Raw genomic sequence first — 16890 nt, forward strand, 5'->3', positions numbered from 1 at the left:
TTTTTAAGAACATAAGAAACGTAACTTCCAAACTTATTTGTGACTGGTATTTTAAGATACTGGCTGCAGGGCATGCAAGCTTTCATTAATGTGAAGATGTAAAGATCGTATTTTCTTACATTTGGCCAGTACACTGCAGATCTTCAGAGTTCAGCTGGCATTTTCTGGTGTTTTCTAACATTCCCTCTGCAGTCTCTGTGCCTGACTCACAAACTTGTATAAGTCAGTTTCCCTGGTTGGAGTGACAGAGTATTAACACATGCACAGCTACTGAAGCCCCCAGTTTACTACAGACTTTAGTAACTCTGTATGGTAACATGCACATTCATTACGAATTAAGCATTCAATTTTTCCGGATTGTGGATGCTGAGGTTGGGATTTTGACCTTGCCACTAGCAGTGCTCTCTTTTTGACCTAGAATCCCATGCTGCTCTTTGGAGCAGGGCTCATGCCAGAGGGAGTGGAGTGACAGGGTAAATAAAATAACAGGATGTTGATACCAACAACCTTTTTCTGAGTAGGTATGGAATGGATGCTTTAATGCGGCTCCTAATCCGCACCACTGCCATCCATCAACCTTAGGCCACTATGCTCCACTGCTGTGTGAAAGCATGTAGCTACTAGCCACACACACAGAGGGCTCTTTTTTACTTCAATCTGACAGAATTCAGTGGACCCTGTGTTTAGTTTGACCAAATTTGTCTTTTTAACAAAACATGCAGTTTATTTCAATCTAAAAGCACATTTTTATAGAATATTTTGCCATTTTAACACCCGATGTTTATACTATGTTCTCTATTTTGTTTATTCATATTTAAATATTTTCCACCCTTCCCAAAAGATATATTCACAATTAATAAATAAATACATACATACATAAATACATACATAAGAGACCTCATACTTCTAAAATGAAATGAACACACCCTATGAGATTCATATGCTTTGCAAGCTGTAGCGACTCCTCATTATTATCCTTTGAATTATAATGTGAAACCCATAAAAATTAAATGCATGAATAAATAAACGAAATGAACCATTCCAGTGACTTTACATACAGATAAAAACAATCTCTTTTTAATAACTACAATGAAAAATAAAACCTTCATTAATAGCTTTACAATGAAACGAACACACCCTGTGGGATGCAGAAACTAAAACTATGTTATACTGTTAATTATTATCCTTTAATGTAAAATGTTTGAAATAAATAAAATCATGAATTGACATTTACTCAAATCCACACTAGCAGCAAAGGCTGTGAACCCTACAGTTAAAATAAATTAGAGGCATCATAACGGAAACTAATAAAAAAAACTATGATAAAGTCATGCTGTTTATTTATTAATTTCAATGGATTGATCATTAACACATGATTTCAGATTTGTGCAAATGCATAAGCATCTCAAGGTTTTACTAAATTATTAATAACTTGACCATGAATATTTAAAATGTTTAGAATAACAGGAATGTGGAATGCTTTAAACGTTCATCATAACCATTGAGCCTGGCTCTGTGTGAATGTTTCAAATAAAATAAACTTAATTGAAGTTACATTGTAATAGTCTGAAACGACTGTGAAAAGTGCATGGGCATTTTTTTAATGTTGCTTTGGTAGTAAAGCATCTACTAAGACATATAAATGATCAGACTACTATTACAATATCATGATACATTGATGATATCTGATAGTAATACTATGGTGCCCGTATCAATAACTTAAATGGAGATATATTACAGTAATTATAGACATATAACAATTTAGAAGCCATTGTTAACCATAAAATAGGTAAGTGTTGCCAATTTCAGTGTCTTTTCCTGTTAAGTTCAGTGGAAGCTTATATATTAGTAATAATATAATAAATATTTATGTAGTGTGTGTATATGTTTACAAGCGTACCATGCATAAAGATATATTTAAAATGTGCAAATCATGCACAGAATTCAGATATTTTTCTCTTCTTAATCGCATGGCAGAGAACACATTACAACTGTATCACAGATCTGTTTCAGGTCACCATAAAGCCACTGTATATATTTACTGCAGGATGAAGGCGTTTGTGGGAAGTATTTGGCATGTGATTCAGGGTAGGAGTCTGGTTTACAGACTCCTGAACTCTCTGTGCACCCTCTCATTATCTGAAAATAAGCATGGAGCTCTCTCTCTAACAAGGCCATGACTCAGACTTTCTCCCACTCAATGGACTGTAGATCAGCTGCTAGAACAGCTTCTGTTTTTATGAAACTGCAGGAGAAAATAATCACAGCAACTTAATAGTAATTCCTGGAGCTATTTGGCTTACAGTGGTTTTAATCTTAGCAATATATCAGGGCAGATGCGGTTCCTCCCTCCTCACTGTGATATTGCAACCTGTGTGACCCCTGGTTACATCCCCCCCTTCCTGTAATAAAGTGAGACAGTAAGCCATAAGCATCTTATGGTTAAAATGAGCTGAACTGGGATAACGTGGAATCCATCTCGCCGCGAGAGCTGCTTCATGCGCCATTATCTGTCTTACTATGCTAGACCTACATCTCTACATCGGGCCGCTCTCTCTCTCTTCATATTTGCCCCTCCCGATGTAATCTTCTGCTTGCTTCCTGTTCATGTCATTACACACACGTTGGGTGAGCTTTCCATGCTGTTCTTCAATGAGTAAGCATGTTTGAGTTCGTTTGTGAGTCACTAAAGATTCAGTGTTCTATATTTAGATTCAAAACACTTGATGCGGAAATAGCCCTGAACCTCCTCTGGTGATTTAGTGTGTATGTGTTGGAAGTCAAGTGTGTTTGTGTGTGTGTTTGTTGGGGGAGTGGCTCCCAGGGCAGGGGACAGTGTTAGTGTGTCACTCGAAAAACAAGCAGATTGAGTCTCAGCAAGCGTCTGTCTGCTTACATATAGCATCTGTGTGGAGTTAGACTACACCACTGTGGTGAGTACATACATATATAATGTTTTTGGTTTTTTTACAAATGAAAACAGTTAAAAAATAGTCTAGAGAGATGATAATGACCAATAGAAGGGAAAGTTTGCATATCAAAGCTTTTGTTTTATTGGATGGCGGAAAAGATCATCCATCATTTTGGTTGTTTTTAATCATGTAAATCACATGTTCCTATCCTCCCTGTCATTATTATAGTAATGAATGCATTAGTATGTTAAATATAAAGAACATCTTTGTCAGATCATTTAAATCTAATTGTCAAGATCTCAAACTCTTGGAAACTGTGGCATATAAAATGACAAAACGTCAAGGAAGTAAGATGTGCTGAGGTTTCTATGGCTTGGTTTAGTTTTCTGCTCTGAAGTTCTTGCTCTGGTTTAGCCAGCTACAGTACGTCTTCGTCCATTTGGTGTTGTGAGTTTTTTTTTTTTTTTTTCCACCCATTATTTGGTCAGGTCATGAAGGAGCAATGTTCTTAACACTCCACGATGGTCATCACTTTAAAGAATTTCGTCTTGGATGTTGTTTCACGAAGCTGTGACACCAGTTGTGCAGGGCCGCTAGTCACACACATTGCTAACCTGCCTGGAATCATTCCCATCCGTGCACCAGGAGGAAGGCTAATCTCTTTAAAGAAGCTTAACAATTATCGTCAAGAAAGCAACGGTGAAAGGCTAATGACAAGCACTTTCCATGCATGAGTTTGTTTCTATGAGTTTATGCTTCTGAGGACAAGGAATTGATCTTTCATACTTGTGGGGAAACTTTTTTACTATCAGTGCTACAGTTTCTGCAATACTTCAGTCCTGAGGCATCATGTCCAGATGAAAAAAAAAAATAATAATTATATTGCTCAGGGATAGTTTTAGCTTTGAAGTGTCAATGTTGTCTCAGATGTTTCTCCTAAAATCCCTTGGACAAATTATAATTTATTTGACATGCAGTACAATTATATAGTTGTTAAGTCAACGTGGATAGCAAAGTCCAGATACTTTGATGTTGGAAGTATTTAATGAGAAATGCCTGACTTCTGATTGCAGACTTTGGTAGTCTCAGGAGAAAATTCTTAGAAGCAGAAGACTTCAACAAAAGTCTCCAAAGAGAAGAATATATTGAGATCTTGTTCATGTTGTTTTTTTTTTTACTGGCTACAGTACAAGTTAGAAATTGCTGCTGGTGCTGAGGGTTTTATGAAGGGGTTTATTCCCCAATCCCACCCCCAGTTTGTGTTTGCGTTATCATGGGGTGTGTAATAAACACCTTGTGACTTGTGTAAGAAATTAACTCATTTGTAAGGGAATTAATTATTATTATTTCATTCAGGTTTTGAGAGGACTTGGATCTGAAGATTCGAAGTCAACCTGATTAGAACTGATTCCAAATTTGATAATTTGAGATTCCCTCGTTCATTTGTGTGATGTTCGCAAATACCTTACACTTGTCAAACCAAGATTTACCCTCATCCACACCAGTTATGGTAATTTCTTTTTAAGGTTACTGCAAAAAAAATATATAAAATGTAAAGGGGTCATATTATGCAATTTCAAATTTTCCTTTCTCTTTGGAGTCAGGTTAAACACGCCCCCACATGTCTACGTGTGGGAAGATTTGCATAACACCGCTCAAATGTTCACGAAAAGAAAGATAGCGTAACTTTTATTCTTGCTGTAGTATTTGTGTTGCCGCCGCCGCCATTTCATGGAGATGCTGTGTGTTTCGTTGTGAAAGCGAAACTACTTTGTATGGCCTTCCAAAAGAGGACGATATCCGCTTCGTCATGCCTGGAGCTGATCCGTGCTGGTCGCTGATGGAATACAACAGTATGGTGAGGGGCGTAACATTTCCGTCTCACGCTTGAGGTATTCGGCCAATCTGGAAGCGGAGTCCAGCCCGGGGTCGTCAAATGTGGTTGCCGCAAACACACGGCTCCTTCGTTGAATCCGCCGGCCGCGCCGTTCTCAAGCCCGCCATGTGTGACGCAATGCGTAAAAACACAGTATAAGTCATTATAATCCATAATTATGTCCCCACTGGATGCAACAAATGCCTTGTTTATAATGGGTTTTTTAATGTTTTTGTCTCGTCGCTCCATCACAGTATGGTAAGGGGCGTAACATTTCCGTCACACGCTTGAGGAATTCGGCCAATCACAATGCACTGGATAGCTAGCCAATCAGAGCACACCTCGCTTTTCAGACCGAAGAACTTTGTAAAAATCGACGCATTTCAGAAAGGCGGGGCATAGAGGATAAACAATAATGTACAGTATGTGGAAAATAATGTGGTTTTTGATCCTTAAACCGCATAAACACATTTCATTACACCAAATAATGTTCTTTTTAGCAACATCATATGACCCCTTTAATCATTGTTTTTGTCGTTTACGCCATAATATATAGAATTTGATTGGTCGACTGAGACTAAGTTTCAAGAGTTATCTTTGGTGTGCGTTCCAGACTGACACTATTAGTAGAGAAGATTTTTAATGACTCTTTCTGCAGATTACATGGGTACACTAGTTGGTGGCGACAAGTGACTTATGGGTGAGTCATAAGATTGATTTATTCAATCGATTTGTTCAAAACCCCATTCATTCAGAGTCTGTTTACCAAATAGAGCAAGCAACCATCTTTATGAATGAGTCATGGATTTGTTTAGTCAAAAGTTGCATTCAAACACGCTGATCCATTCAGTAATGGCACAAGTGACTGTCTTTATTAGTGAGTCATTGAATCATTCACTTAATTAAAAAAATTCTGATTCATTCAGAAAGGAAACAACGCTTGGTGCTGTTGTGGCTTTGTTTGGAACTGTTTTCATTTGCAGAGCAAAAACAGACAAAGAAACTGACAATTATTATACATAGATAATAGGGCTGCACAATAAATCGAAATCGCGATTCGACAGAAGCTGCGATTGTCATATAATATTATTATTTAATTTGCACAATAAGTTTTATATAATACACAGCATTATTAATCTAAAGGGGATGGTAAGGGAGGATGGTGGTTTTACAGACGAGATCATTTTTGTCATTTTTTTCAGCAAGGGGGATGGCATCCCCCCTCAATTCGAGCCCTGCCTAAATGTATCAGTTTGGTTATGAATGGCCTTGCATGTATGAAGTTCCAGAAAATTATTCTGTTGTATAGTGAAAAGGATATGTCAGATTGAGTGTATTCCTCTTGTCATGTAATATATCCTTTTCTGTATTCTTCCAGAGCTAATTCTTTTAGTCTTTTTCTCTCTTGCTTCCTCCCTTTCAGATCACTTCCTCATTTTGCTTCCTCAGTGTTTTCCCCCTGTTTGCAGCATTTTATACTCTGCGTAAATGTATTATTTTTTTTTTACATTCTCATAATTCTTCTCCGAACAGGGCATATTTAGCTCATAACGCAGGTGCCTATAACCAGATTAGAATGAATCGCTTTTCCGAAATAAAACTGTTCCTCACATGGATTAGCTGTCAGAATCCACGTTTAATTCGTTTGTTTAAGGTGCATTTTCAGCCTTCATGGTAGACGTGAGTCCAACTTAACCACCACCCTTTGTCAAGACAACGGCTGCTTTAATCCACCACAGCTTGATCTCTTTTACCAGCGTTTATCTCATGTTTCATCCCATGGTTTGAGGCAGCTCATCTTGTAGTGGATATTAAAAACAAAAGGGGACAAAGTCAATTTGGTCTGTTCTGTAATCTGATCCCCCCAGACTACTGTCACAGCAGATCTGGTCATTTAATCAGAGACCTAAACACAAACACGGGCCAGGCCATTGATAAGGAAGGGAGCGCACTGCTGGTTCATTAAACTTATCATAGCATGTGCTAATTAAATAATGGAGCGGCACTCACATACCAAAGGGTGAGAAATGATTGCTGTGGCATTTCATTCCCCATATGTCACCCTGTTTGCCCTTGCTTTTAGCATGTGTATTTGCTTTTGTGTGTATGACAGAGTGGCAGAGTAAGAGTGAAAATGCCTAAGCTACTGATAATTGCATGAGAGAAAAACCTCAAACCATAGGGAGAAATTAAAAGGTTCACAGAGTCTGTTTACCATGCTGGCTAATATTGTAAAGAGGGAGGGTATGTACACAGGGTGCCCATGTGTTTTTCTTATGCTATTTGAAGCATAGGAATGGCTATTGAGGTTACTCTTGGGAGGGAATTAAATTGTTAATTAAATTGTGTTGGACTTTTTTTCTGGAATTAGCCCTGCTGAAATTTGGTTCATGGTACTGCCATGATCTTTTTTTGGTAAAGCTGTGGTTCATTGATGATCTCAGAGGCTAAAACCATGGTATGTTTATATAAGAGTGACTGGGGCAAGTTGTCCCACTTTTTACTGAATAATTCTCAGTGTTGGTTTATTTTTAAAATATACAGTAAGTGGAGACACAAACCTTAAGCTGCTGTCAAATTTACCGCTGTTCGGCGAATTTTCATCCAGTCATTTTAGTAGGAATCCATGCGGTCTGGAATTTCATGTGAGGACAAAAGATTTTCCCACACAGATTTTGCATCAGATTCAAATTGGTTGTGCGAATTTGCTGTGTTGACCAACAGAAAGCTGCTTGGTTTGAAAATGACTTCTGTGAGCTGTGCTTCATACATCGCTAGACTGACAATAGACAATGGACCCTTTTGCCCACAAAATTTCACAGAATGTTTTCTAATGTGACCGCACCTTTGAAGTCTTTAAAAAAAAATTGTAAAAGGACAATTTGCCAGACCAAATATTTATGGAATTTGTTCATTTTTTATTATTCATTCATTTATTTATTTATAATTTATACATGTTATTTATTTATAACAGATATTTTGAAAATATATATTATTTATTGATATTTATTGATTTACTGGTATGAAATTTGTGTGGATTTTTTAGACAAAACATTTTAGTCATTTACATGCATGGTTCCCCATGGCACTGAATGGTTAACATATTTATATAGTATGGTATTTACATGGTACTTCAAATTAGATTAAGAAGCCTGATGGGGACACCAATGCACCAGCAGCCCATGCCAGCATTCAAAACACAGCATCTTTCCAGCGGGTATAAAAAAGATAGATAATGTCCCGAAGGACTGTAAATGATGTTGTCCGGACAGCGTACCCGTCTCATTCTGAGAGCTCAGTAATTGGATGTTTTCTGATCTGCCAAACAATGTTTTAGATGATCTTTCACAAAGCCCTGTATCTCTCATCTCACCTGCTCCTGTTCACCTGCTGTTGATTAATATCCCCGGGAGGTTTGCACCTGATCCTCTATGCTTGATCCTAGCCTAACTAGAAATACCCAGAATTCCATTCACGTGTCTATCGGCTCGTCTTTGTTTCTGTTGGTGTCAGAGAGACTTTGACTAGGAGTCGCCTCAGATCAGTTGCCTCTGAAGTGTCAATCTGCAGATCAAGGCTAGAGAAAGAGTGCACTTACATTGCATTAGGTGGGTTTTTATTTATTGAGCACTAGCTGTGGGAGCATACAGTATGTGTTGAGGAAAAGAATGGTGCATGTTTATGAGAGAGAGAGAGAGAGAGAGAGAGAGAGAGAGAGAGAGATGAAAATATAGACAATGCAGACGTGTTCTTGTGTTGCTTCTGTGCAGGTTTATGGCAAGGATGCATTTGTTTCACTACTATTTCACAAAACTCTCGCACTAGGAATCAATTGCTCATAATTATAACATTGTTTTCTTATCAATTAACCTAAGCCCAGTGAAATTTTGCACATTTGATCATCATTTGATGAATCACCACTGGCATGATGACTTGAAAATGTACACAAACGTCTCTTTTAAACAAAAATATAGTGTTAATTGTGCCAAGCAAATTAAGAGTGAATATAAAGCCTAATTTGCATAGAATGTTTTTACTGAAAAAAAGGGACATTGACAAACTGAATTGTGGCTTGTTAGTGAATAAGATGCAGAGTTTTACATTGAAATACTGCACACAAAAGTGATGCAACTGTTTAGTGAATTTGATTAAGCAATTTTGACCTTGAGGGAACGTATGAATAATTACAGAAAAGGACTATTTATTTATAGATCTTTTTTAATTAATCTCAGGAATTCCTGTCCTATTTTTGTTTTATTCTTGTAATTATAATTTTACGGTGAGTTTTATCTCTGTTTTTTTCTGCTTGAGTATACTTTACAGACTCATAAACTCATAATTTAAGATATTAATTTAATATACCTACTTCTTTTATTCCACAAAATGAAAATACCAGGATAAAAATGCATTTTAATATTGTACCACCTCTTCTATGTTTACTAGGGATGTAACGGTACACAAAAATATCTGTTTCGGTACGTAACCTGGTTTTGTTTATTTTCAGTACAAAAGGGAGAAAAAAACAAATAGCTTTTTTTTTCTTTATTCTTAAACAGTGGTTTATTGTAGAAACTATGGCTCTGTCTTTATCTATAAAAATTCTGTCAATACTGTTGTAACTGTCTCTTTGTACTGCAGTTCATGGGGCTGTTGCACATCTGTGCTCATTCATTGAAGTCTGTGAAGGTTAACAGAAACCTGTTAGCTGTCTGGATGAACCTTGCAAAATAGAAGTACTTGTGTGAATTTACAGATCAGGATACAGCCATAAAAATGTAAGTTATGCACTGAGGAAAACTGGTCTCAAATTAAAGAGCACACACATTTGACAGGCTGGTTTAAGCTGTACGGTTAAAATGACACTTAGATTAAATTTTGGTCTGAAACGGTATCATCCAGTGAGCTCTTTCAATTTGCAGCCGGTTTCTATGTAGATAGCTAGCTATTTGATAAAGACCACCTCTGAGCCATATATGGAGTCCAAGGCAGCAATTGACGAGTCTTGTGTCGACACGCCCCACGGAAGAGAGGGGTGGGGTGAGCAGTAGCTCATTATCATTTAAAGTGACACGCACCGAAACGGGTCGCTGTGAACAGAGCTGTTTTTGACAAGGTAAAAACAAACAAAAGAGGTGTTTTACACAACAGTTGAGGAATTTTAACCAAAGTATGTAGCAGGCATTACATGAAGACCCTAAAGAATCATACCAGTTTGTGGAAAATGGGCATCCGATGTCCCCTTTAATATAAAGCACATCTCATGTTTTAGGACAACTTGGATTGTGCTCTTTTTCTGCAGCAGCTCACTCTGTGTCCTGAATTATTTTTCATGTTGCGTTCGCAACATCAATGTGTATTGTCTCAGCCAAGTTCATTTACATTCAGTAAGGCTATTTAGATATACTGTAGTCAGAATTTGAAAGTCTCCAAAGGGGTCAAATACAAAATAGAGACCTCAGTGAACTGAAAAGGCTATTACTGCGTACAATACAAATCATTGCTTGGAAGTAAATAAAATTAACTTATTCATTGTTCACTTGAAAGATTCATTCGATGTAAATTTTGCATGACGAAATGCCTTTTGTTACAGTGTTTTCTCCTGTGGAATAACATGTAGTGATGCTCACAAGAAATTTTCTGAATTTTGATTTCATGTTGACTTAAGTAGATGTTTTTATCAAGGGCACAGTGATGATTCATGAACCATCTTAGCAAAGAGCACATCACTATACTTACTGCTGAAAAAAAAGACCCAGTTCTTGATGGGACATGTACAGCCATATTTGACTTGACTAGGCTCTGAACTTGAATTTTCATTTGTTTCAACAGAATGTTACACATATTTAATCAGTTGTGCTTTTTGTTGTACACTATTTGATGAATCCATAATTAGAAGTTCAACTTAGTCCGACCATCTGGCCTCAGCAGTGAGTGTAATCTGAGGATCAACATGAAACTTTACAGTTTACGTTTAACAAATATTTTAAAACTCCCCCTCCTCCATTCCCATTATTTATTCCCTGAACTTAACATGTGCATATGTGGGAGAATTTTAAGTTCACATGGTCACACTGGCAGCTTGTTCAATGCGTACAAATAAATACATTTGAAACAGATTATGTAAATATGTGCATATATACTCTAACATTCAAACATTTGGGGTGGGTCAGGTTATTATGTTTTTGTATTATGTTTTTGAAAGAAGTCTCATGCTTACCAAGGCTGCATTTATTTGATGAGAAATACAGTAAAAACAGTAATATTGTAAAAATACTATTACAATTTAAAATAACTGTTTTCTATTGTAATATACAGGTGCATCTCAATAAATTAGAATGTCGTGGAAATTTGACATTTAATTTATTCCAGTGTTGTCAAACAGCATTTATTTGAAATAGAAATATTTTATAACAATATAAATGCTTTTCACTATCACTCTTGATCAATTCAATGCATCCTTCCTGAATAAAAGTAATTTATTTAAAAAATAAATCTTACCGACCCTAAACTTTTGGATGGTAGTGTAAATGTAGGCATACTGTTATATAAATATGGATTGTTACTGGATGAATGAAGGAGGTGAATGAAAGTAGGATTTTCTTTAACAATCACATGATTATAATTACAGTATCAGATACAGTATCAGATACTTTGAGTAAGAAGATGATGGAAGGTGGTAGTTATGACATCGATGAGACCCTGCAAGTGTTTATGACAAGCAGATATTTGCAGAAAGACTAGATTAATAGGGAGGATGGCCCATTATAAAAGCAAGGCCGGTGGACTTGAGGGCCATTGTGGCTGAGAGCATTTGGAGTGGGGTTGTCATCGACTAGTTCTCATGGCACCATACAACTCACTACAGTCTCTTGCTCTCTCTCATGGAATGGCCCAATTAATTAATTCTTTTTTTTTTTTTTTTTCCTGTTTGTGTGTGTTGTCGCTATACCCTATCAACAGAGAGGCTGGCGAAGAAAACTGGGACGCAGAGAGCTGCCAAACGCTACCATCGCCGACAGTCTCCCACACCAAATGTCTGTGCAGCAAGCTGTCCACCTTTGCAGTGTTAGCGCAGAAAGCTAAAGAACCGGTGAGTGCTATCTTTACCTTTTCACACCACACTTCACCTCTCAGTGTCTGCTCGGGATGGGGCCTAGCCGACCTAGACCTTGGTGAAATTTGTCTTATGCATAACATATGCTGCCATACATTGAGAATATTGTTGTCAAACATTGTTTGAAGTGTTTGGTTGCTTTCTAGAAGGTCAGTATCCCGTCTGTTCCACATATGCTTGATGCTACATTTAAAGAAAGATCAGAAACTACGTGTTCTTGGGTAATTATTTTGTTGTAAAGATTTCTTAAAGGTAGGGGCATACCATTATGACCGTCTGCACTGTTGCTGTGACATTCGATGTGATCTTGCCTCCATAGTGTGAGGGTATCGTACAAAAGCAGATGGTGGACCAGGTGTTTAATATGTCATGGTATGCATAATGCGTCAAGGTTTGTCTAGCTTGGGATTTCTCCCAGGTATAGTTTAAAAGCACTGATGCACAGCAATGTTGTTGTTTTTTCTTTGATAATGAATATTAATCTCAATAAAGCAGTGGTTATCAAAGTGTGAGGCGTCAGGGGAAGTGTGGGAAACGATGATAACAAAATACGCTTCTGTTTAAAAATTCCATTTGCGATTGAAAACTACTGCATGCGACTATGAAAAAAAAACAAATCATTAGGAGCAGCACTGTGACTGACCCGATCAGCTCAGGGGAGCGTCAACATTTTCTGCTTACAATGTGTTTTTGCAGGCAGCATTGAGTAATGTACTACAGACATATCTGCTGATTCCTTGAACGCAATGTTAATCAGAATGCACTCACTGCTCAAAACACCAGAGTTTTGTTCAGTGCCGAGTTATGCAAGATCACGAATCCTCTGATTATAACAACGTGTAGACACAATGTAAATAAGAGATTCGTTGATGTGACAGCTTTTGATGATTAAGGGAGTTTTGCAAATGTGATATTGATTTAATACAACAGTTCAGTCAACAAGAAGTTAATATTAAGTGACTTACGTTGTCTGACTGCAACACTATTACCTGATTTTGCTCTATTTTGTCAACAAAAATAGTTTCAAACAAAGTCACAGCTGAGCCGCTGAACATATCCAAACAAACACAGCGGTGTCTCGTTTATGAATGAACGTGCGTTTTTAAACAAATCTAGTGAGTCAATGATTTAATTACTTATTCGTAAAGACTTGCTTCATTCCTGAATGAATCAGCCGTTCGAACGAATCTATTGAATGAATGATTCAGTGATAAAATCAGTGATATGCCGCCATCTACGGGAGGTTTTAGTTTCATTTTTAAAGTATCATTTCAGTTATTTAAATCATTTAGTATTTCTATATTCAAATTTTTATATTTAAACCATTAATCTCAACATGAATTTATGAATTTAATTGCACTCATGCCACCTCTGAGCCTCAATAAATGTCTGTAAATATACCTACATGCCACTTTTGTAATCTTCTGTGCCACCACTGTAGTGCAAATCAATTTTGTTAATACTGATTTCATTTGGTTGGTAACTTATTTTTCTTATTCTATTGTTTTAATTAGAAATATTGAAAAACCTTATAAATATAATTTTTTTTATTTGACATAAAATATGACATACTTTTAATAAAGTTAGAAAAAATGTAATTACAAAGGTAAAAAAGCCCCTTTAAATCACTTTAAGGAGTCAAATATCACCTCATAATGGAAAGGCTCAGTTTGGTTATTGATCAGAAGGTGCTCCTGAATTTTTTTTGACTGTGCTCCAATTTTTATTTTATTTTATTTATTTTTTTTTATTAGGAGCACAAGAGCACAAAAGTAAGAGCCCTGTAAATGCTGTTCTTTTGAACTTTCTAACCATCCTGAAGAATCCTGAAAAAAAGTATTACGATTTCCACAAAAATATTAGGCAGTATAACCGTTTTCAACATTGATAATAAGAGTAAGAAATGTTACTTGAGCTGCAAATCAGCTGATTTCTGAAGGATCATGTGACAATAAAGACGGGCGTAATGGCAGCTGAAAATTCAGGTTCCCTTCACAGGAATAAATTACGTTTTTATGTATCAAAATATTTATTTAATGTATCAAAATATTTATTTAGTTATTTTTAATTGTCATTATATTTAATCATTGCTGTTTTCACTGTATTTTTGATCAAACAAATACATCCTTGATGACACATGTAGAAAATATCTCAGAAAATACCTCAGAGGAACAAAAATCACAATTTCACAACTTTTTTTGTCAAGTATGAATTTGTGTGTGATACATATAGTTAATAATGGCATTTTTCAAAATTGGATTATTATTTTAGACCAAAATGGTCTAAAATATAATTTCATGACTGGCAATTTTTTGTGGCCATTGGATTTGTTTATTCTGCCAACAATAGCAAACTATTAAAATTAAAAACCATCCTAATATAACTATTGCATTGATATGTTCCTAAACATTAATAGTGGTAAACAGCTAAACCTCTTTAGTTTTTGTTTATATTATTTATTTTAGTACAAGCTAATGTTTTGAGTCCCTAGTGAGTAGATATGCATCAACTCTGAGAGGACTAGACACTAAACATTGTATCTGTGATGTGGCTTTTAGCTATCCAGGTTAATGACTCGTGCTGCCGCTTGTTATATTGACCCTCTGCCCTCTTTTCACTTAATGGAAGTGAGAGGCCCAGCAGCTGCTCAGACCTTGCTGTTCTAGGACTATGTGTCCTGTATATCTCTCTCTTTCCCCCTCTCTCTCTCTCTCTCTCCCTCTCTCTCTCTCTCTCTTCCCCTCTCTCCCTCTCTTTCTCTCATATATATATATATATATCTACATGTCTCTATCTACATATTTATCTCTGTCTCTCTCGATTGTTTTCCCTTTTACTTCCTCCCCTCGCCTCTACTGCGTCACTAATGAAAGGATACTGACCCAGTTTAGTTTAGCCGAGTGTTTTTTCGTGTGAAAGCACCCCCATTACAGTGATTGATATTCATTGCAGACGAAGGGGATGCTGGGAGATGGAGAATAGCCATGAGGAATGAGCAATGTGGGGCAGAGAGAGTAGAGCCAGAGGCTAGTCACAGTCACACAGGAGCTGGACCACACGCTGCTGGCTGCCACCACCACTGACACCAGCTAAAGACAGCATGCCAGGCAGACACACAAATGCAGAGAGAGAGAGAGCATAGCACTGCCCATCAGGCACAGTACTGCACAGTCAGGGCATTGAGCTTTGGGTACAGGGAGGCAAGGTGGATGCAATGCCAGTTCTAAAAACTGCAGAGCTAAAAGGAATACTAAAATAAAAAGAAGAAAAGTAGAGGAGAGAACATTTTAAAGTCAGAAGTCATGTTTACTAATTCACACATAATGGAAGACTACTAAAGTGTCTATTCAAAGTCTGGTGCTTTGGGTATGAGAAAAGTGCATTCTAAATAAAATGTATTATTTAGATGATTTAAAGAAATACCTTTATAAAGAGCTTTTGATCAAAAGTGACAGTAAAGTCATTTACTTTCATAAAGACATTTAAGAGTCCTGAAAAAAACACACTTTCCACAAAAATACTAAGCAGCACAACCGTTTTGATAAAAATAAATATTTCTTGAGCAGCAAATCGGCATTTTAGAATGATTTTGGAAGGGTAATGTGACACTGAAGACTGAAGTAATGTCTGCTGAAAATGCGGCTTTGCCATCACAGGAATAAATTATATTAAAAAGTATATAAATAGAAAAAAAGTTGTTTTAAATTGAAAATGTATTCATTCATTCATTCATTCATTTATTTATTTATATATTTATTTATTTATGTTCTTTCAAATAAATGCAGCCTCGGTGAGCATAAATAGCAATATAATAGCAGCAGTCACAAGCTACAATCTTAAAAGTATAGTTACAACTAAATTGAAATTCTCTGTTGTTCTAAACCTGAATGACTGTTTTCTTTTTCTTTTCTTTTTTTGAGAGCGAGAGAGTTATATTTTGAGTCATACAATACTTTTAAGCTTGCACCATTGAATGTTGTGGATTGTCCGTGATGATCACTTTACATTGTAATATCAAGGTTGTATAATGCTTATTCATTTTAGAATGGTTTTATGTGGTATAGTTTTCTAAAATGCGCGACATACATTTTGCAAGTCACTGTTCTTAAAATATGCTGTGCCATTTCTGAACACGTTGCTTCCTAAGAGAACAGAAGAGTGACAAACAGGAATAAAATTATAATTGATGGCTCACACTGCTCCGGGTGTGTGTTCACAGTTTGTGTGTGTTCACGGTTTGTGTGTGTTCACTGCTGTGTGTGTGCACTTTGGATGGGTAAATGCAGAGCACTAATTCCGAGTATGGTAACAAAGAGTGAAAAATTTAAGGGGGTCTGAATACTTTCCGTACCCACTGTATATATATATATATATATATATATATATATATATATATCTACATGTCTCTATCTACATATTTATCTCTGTCTCTCTCGATTGTTTTCCCTTTTACTTCCTCCCCTCGCCTCTACTGCGTCACTAATGAAAGGATACTGACCCAGTTTAGTTTAGCCGAGTGTTTTTTCGTGTGAAAGCACCCCCATTACAGTGATTGATATTCATTGCAGACGAAGGGGATGCTGGGAGATGGAGAATAGCCATGAGGAATGAGCAATGTGGGGCAGAGAGAGTAGAGCCAGAGGCTAGTCACAGTCACACAGGAGCTGGACCACACGCTGCTGGCTGCCACCACCACTGACACCAGCTAAAGACAGCATGCCAGGCAGACACACAAATGCAGAGAGAGAGAGAGCATAGCACTGCCCATCAGGCACAGTACTGCACAGTCAGGGCATTGAGCTTTGGGTACAGGGAGGCAAGGTGGATGCAATGCCAGTTCTAAAAACTGCAGAGCTAAAAGGAATACTAAAATAAAAAGAAGAAAAGTAGAGGAGAGAACATTTTAAAGTCAGAAGTCATGTTTACTAATTCACACATAATGGAAGACTACTAAAGTGTCTATTCAAAGTCTGGTGCTTTGGGTATGA

At 36.8% G+C, this 16890-nt stretch overlaps 1 protein-coding gene across 1 annotated transcript in view; it reads left to right on the forward strand.

Moving 5' to 3' along the window:
* LOC107653098 (adhesion G protein-coupled receptor B2) overlaps positions 1 to 16890 on the forward strand; it is a 330526-nt gene that overhangs the window by 227252 nt on the left and 86384 nt on the right. Inside the window, 1 exon segment of the mRNA XM_016476310.1 lies at positions 11749 to 11878. Within this exon segment, the coding sequence (XP_016331796.1) occupies positions 11749 to 11878 (130 nt within the window).

Source organism: Sinocyclocheilus anshuiensis, unplaced genomic scaffold, assembly GCF_001515605.1.
Source record: "Sinocyclocheilus anshuiensis isolate Anshui unplaced genomic scaffold, SAMN03320099.WGS_v1.1 scaffold33, whole genome shotgun sequence".
Lineage (NCBI taxonomy): Eukaryota > Metazoa > Chordata > Actinopteri > Cypriniformes > Cyprinidae > Sinocyclocheilus > Sinocyclocheilus anshuiensis.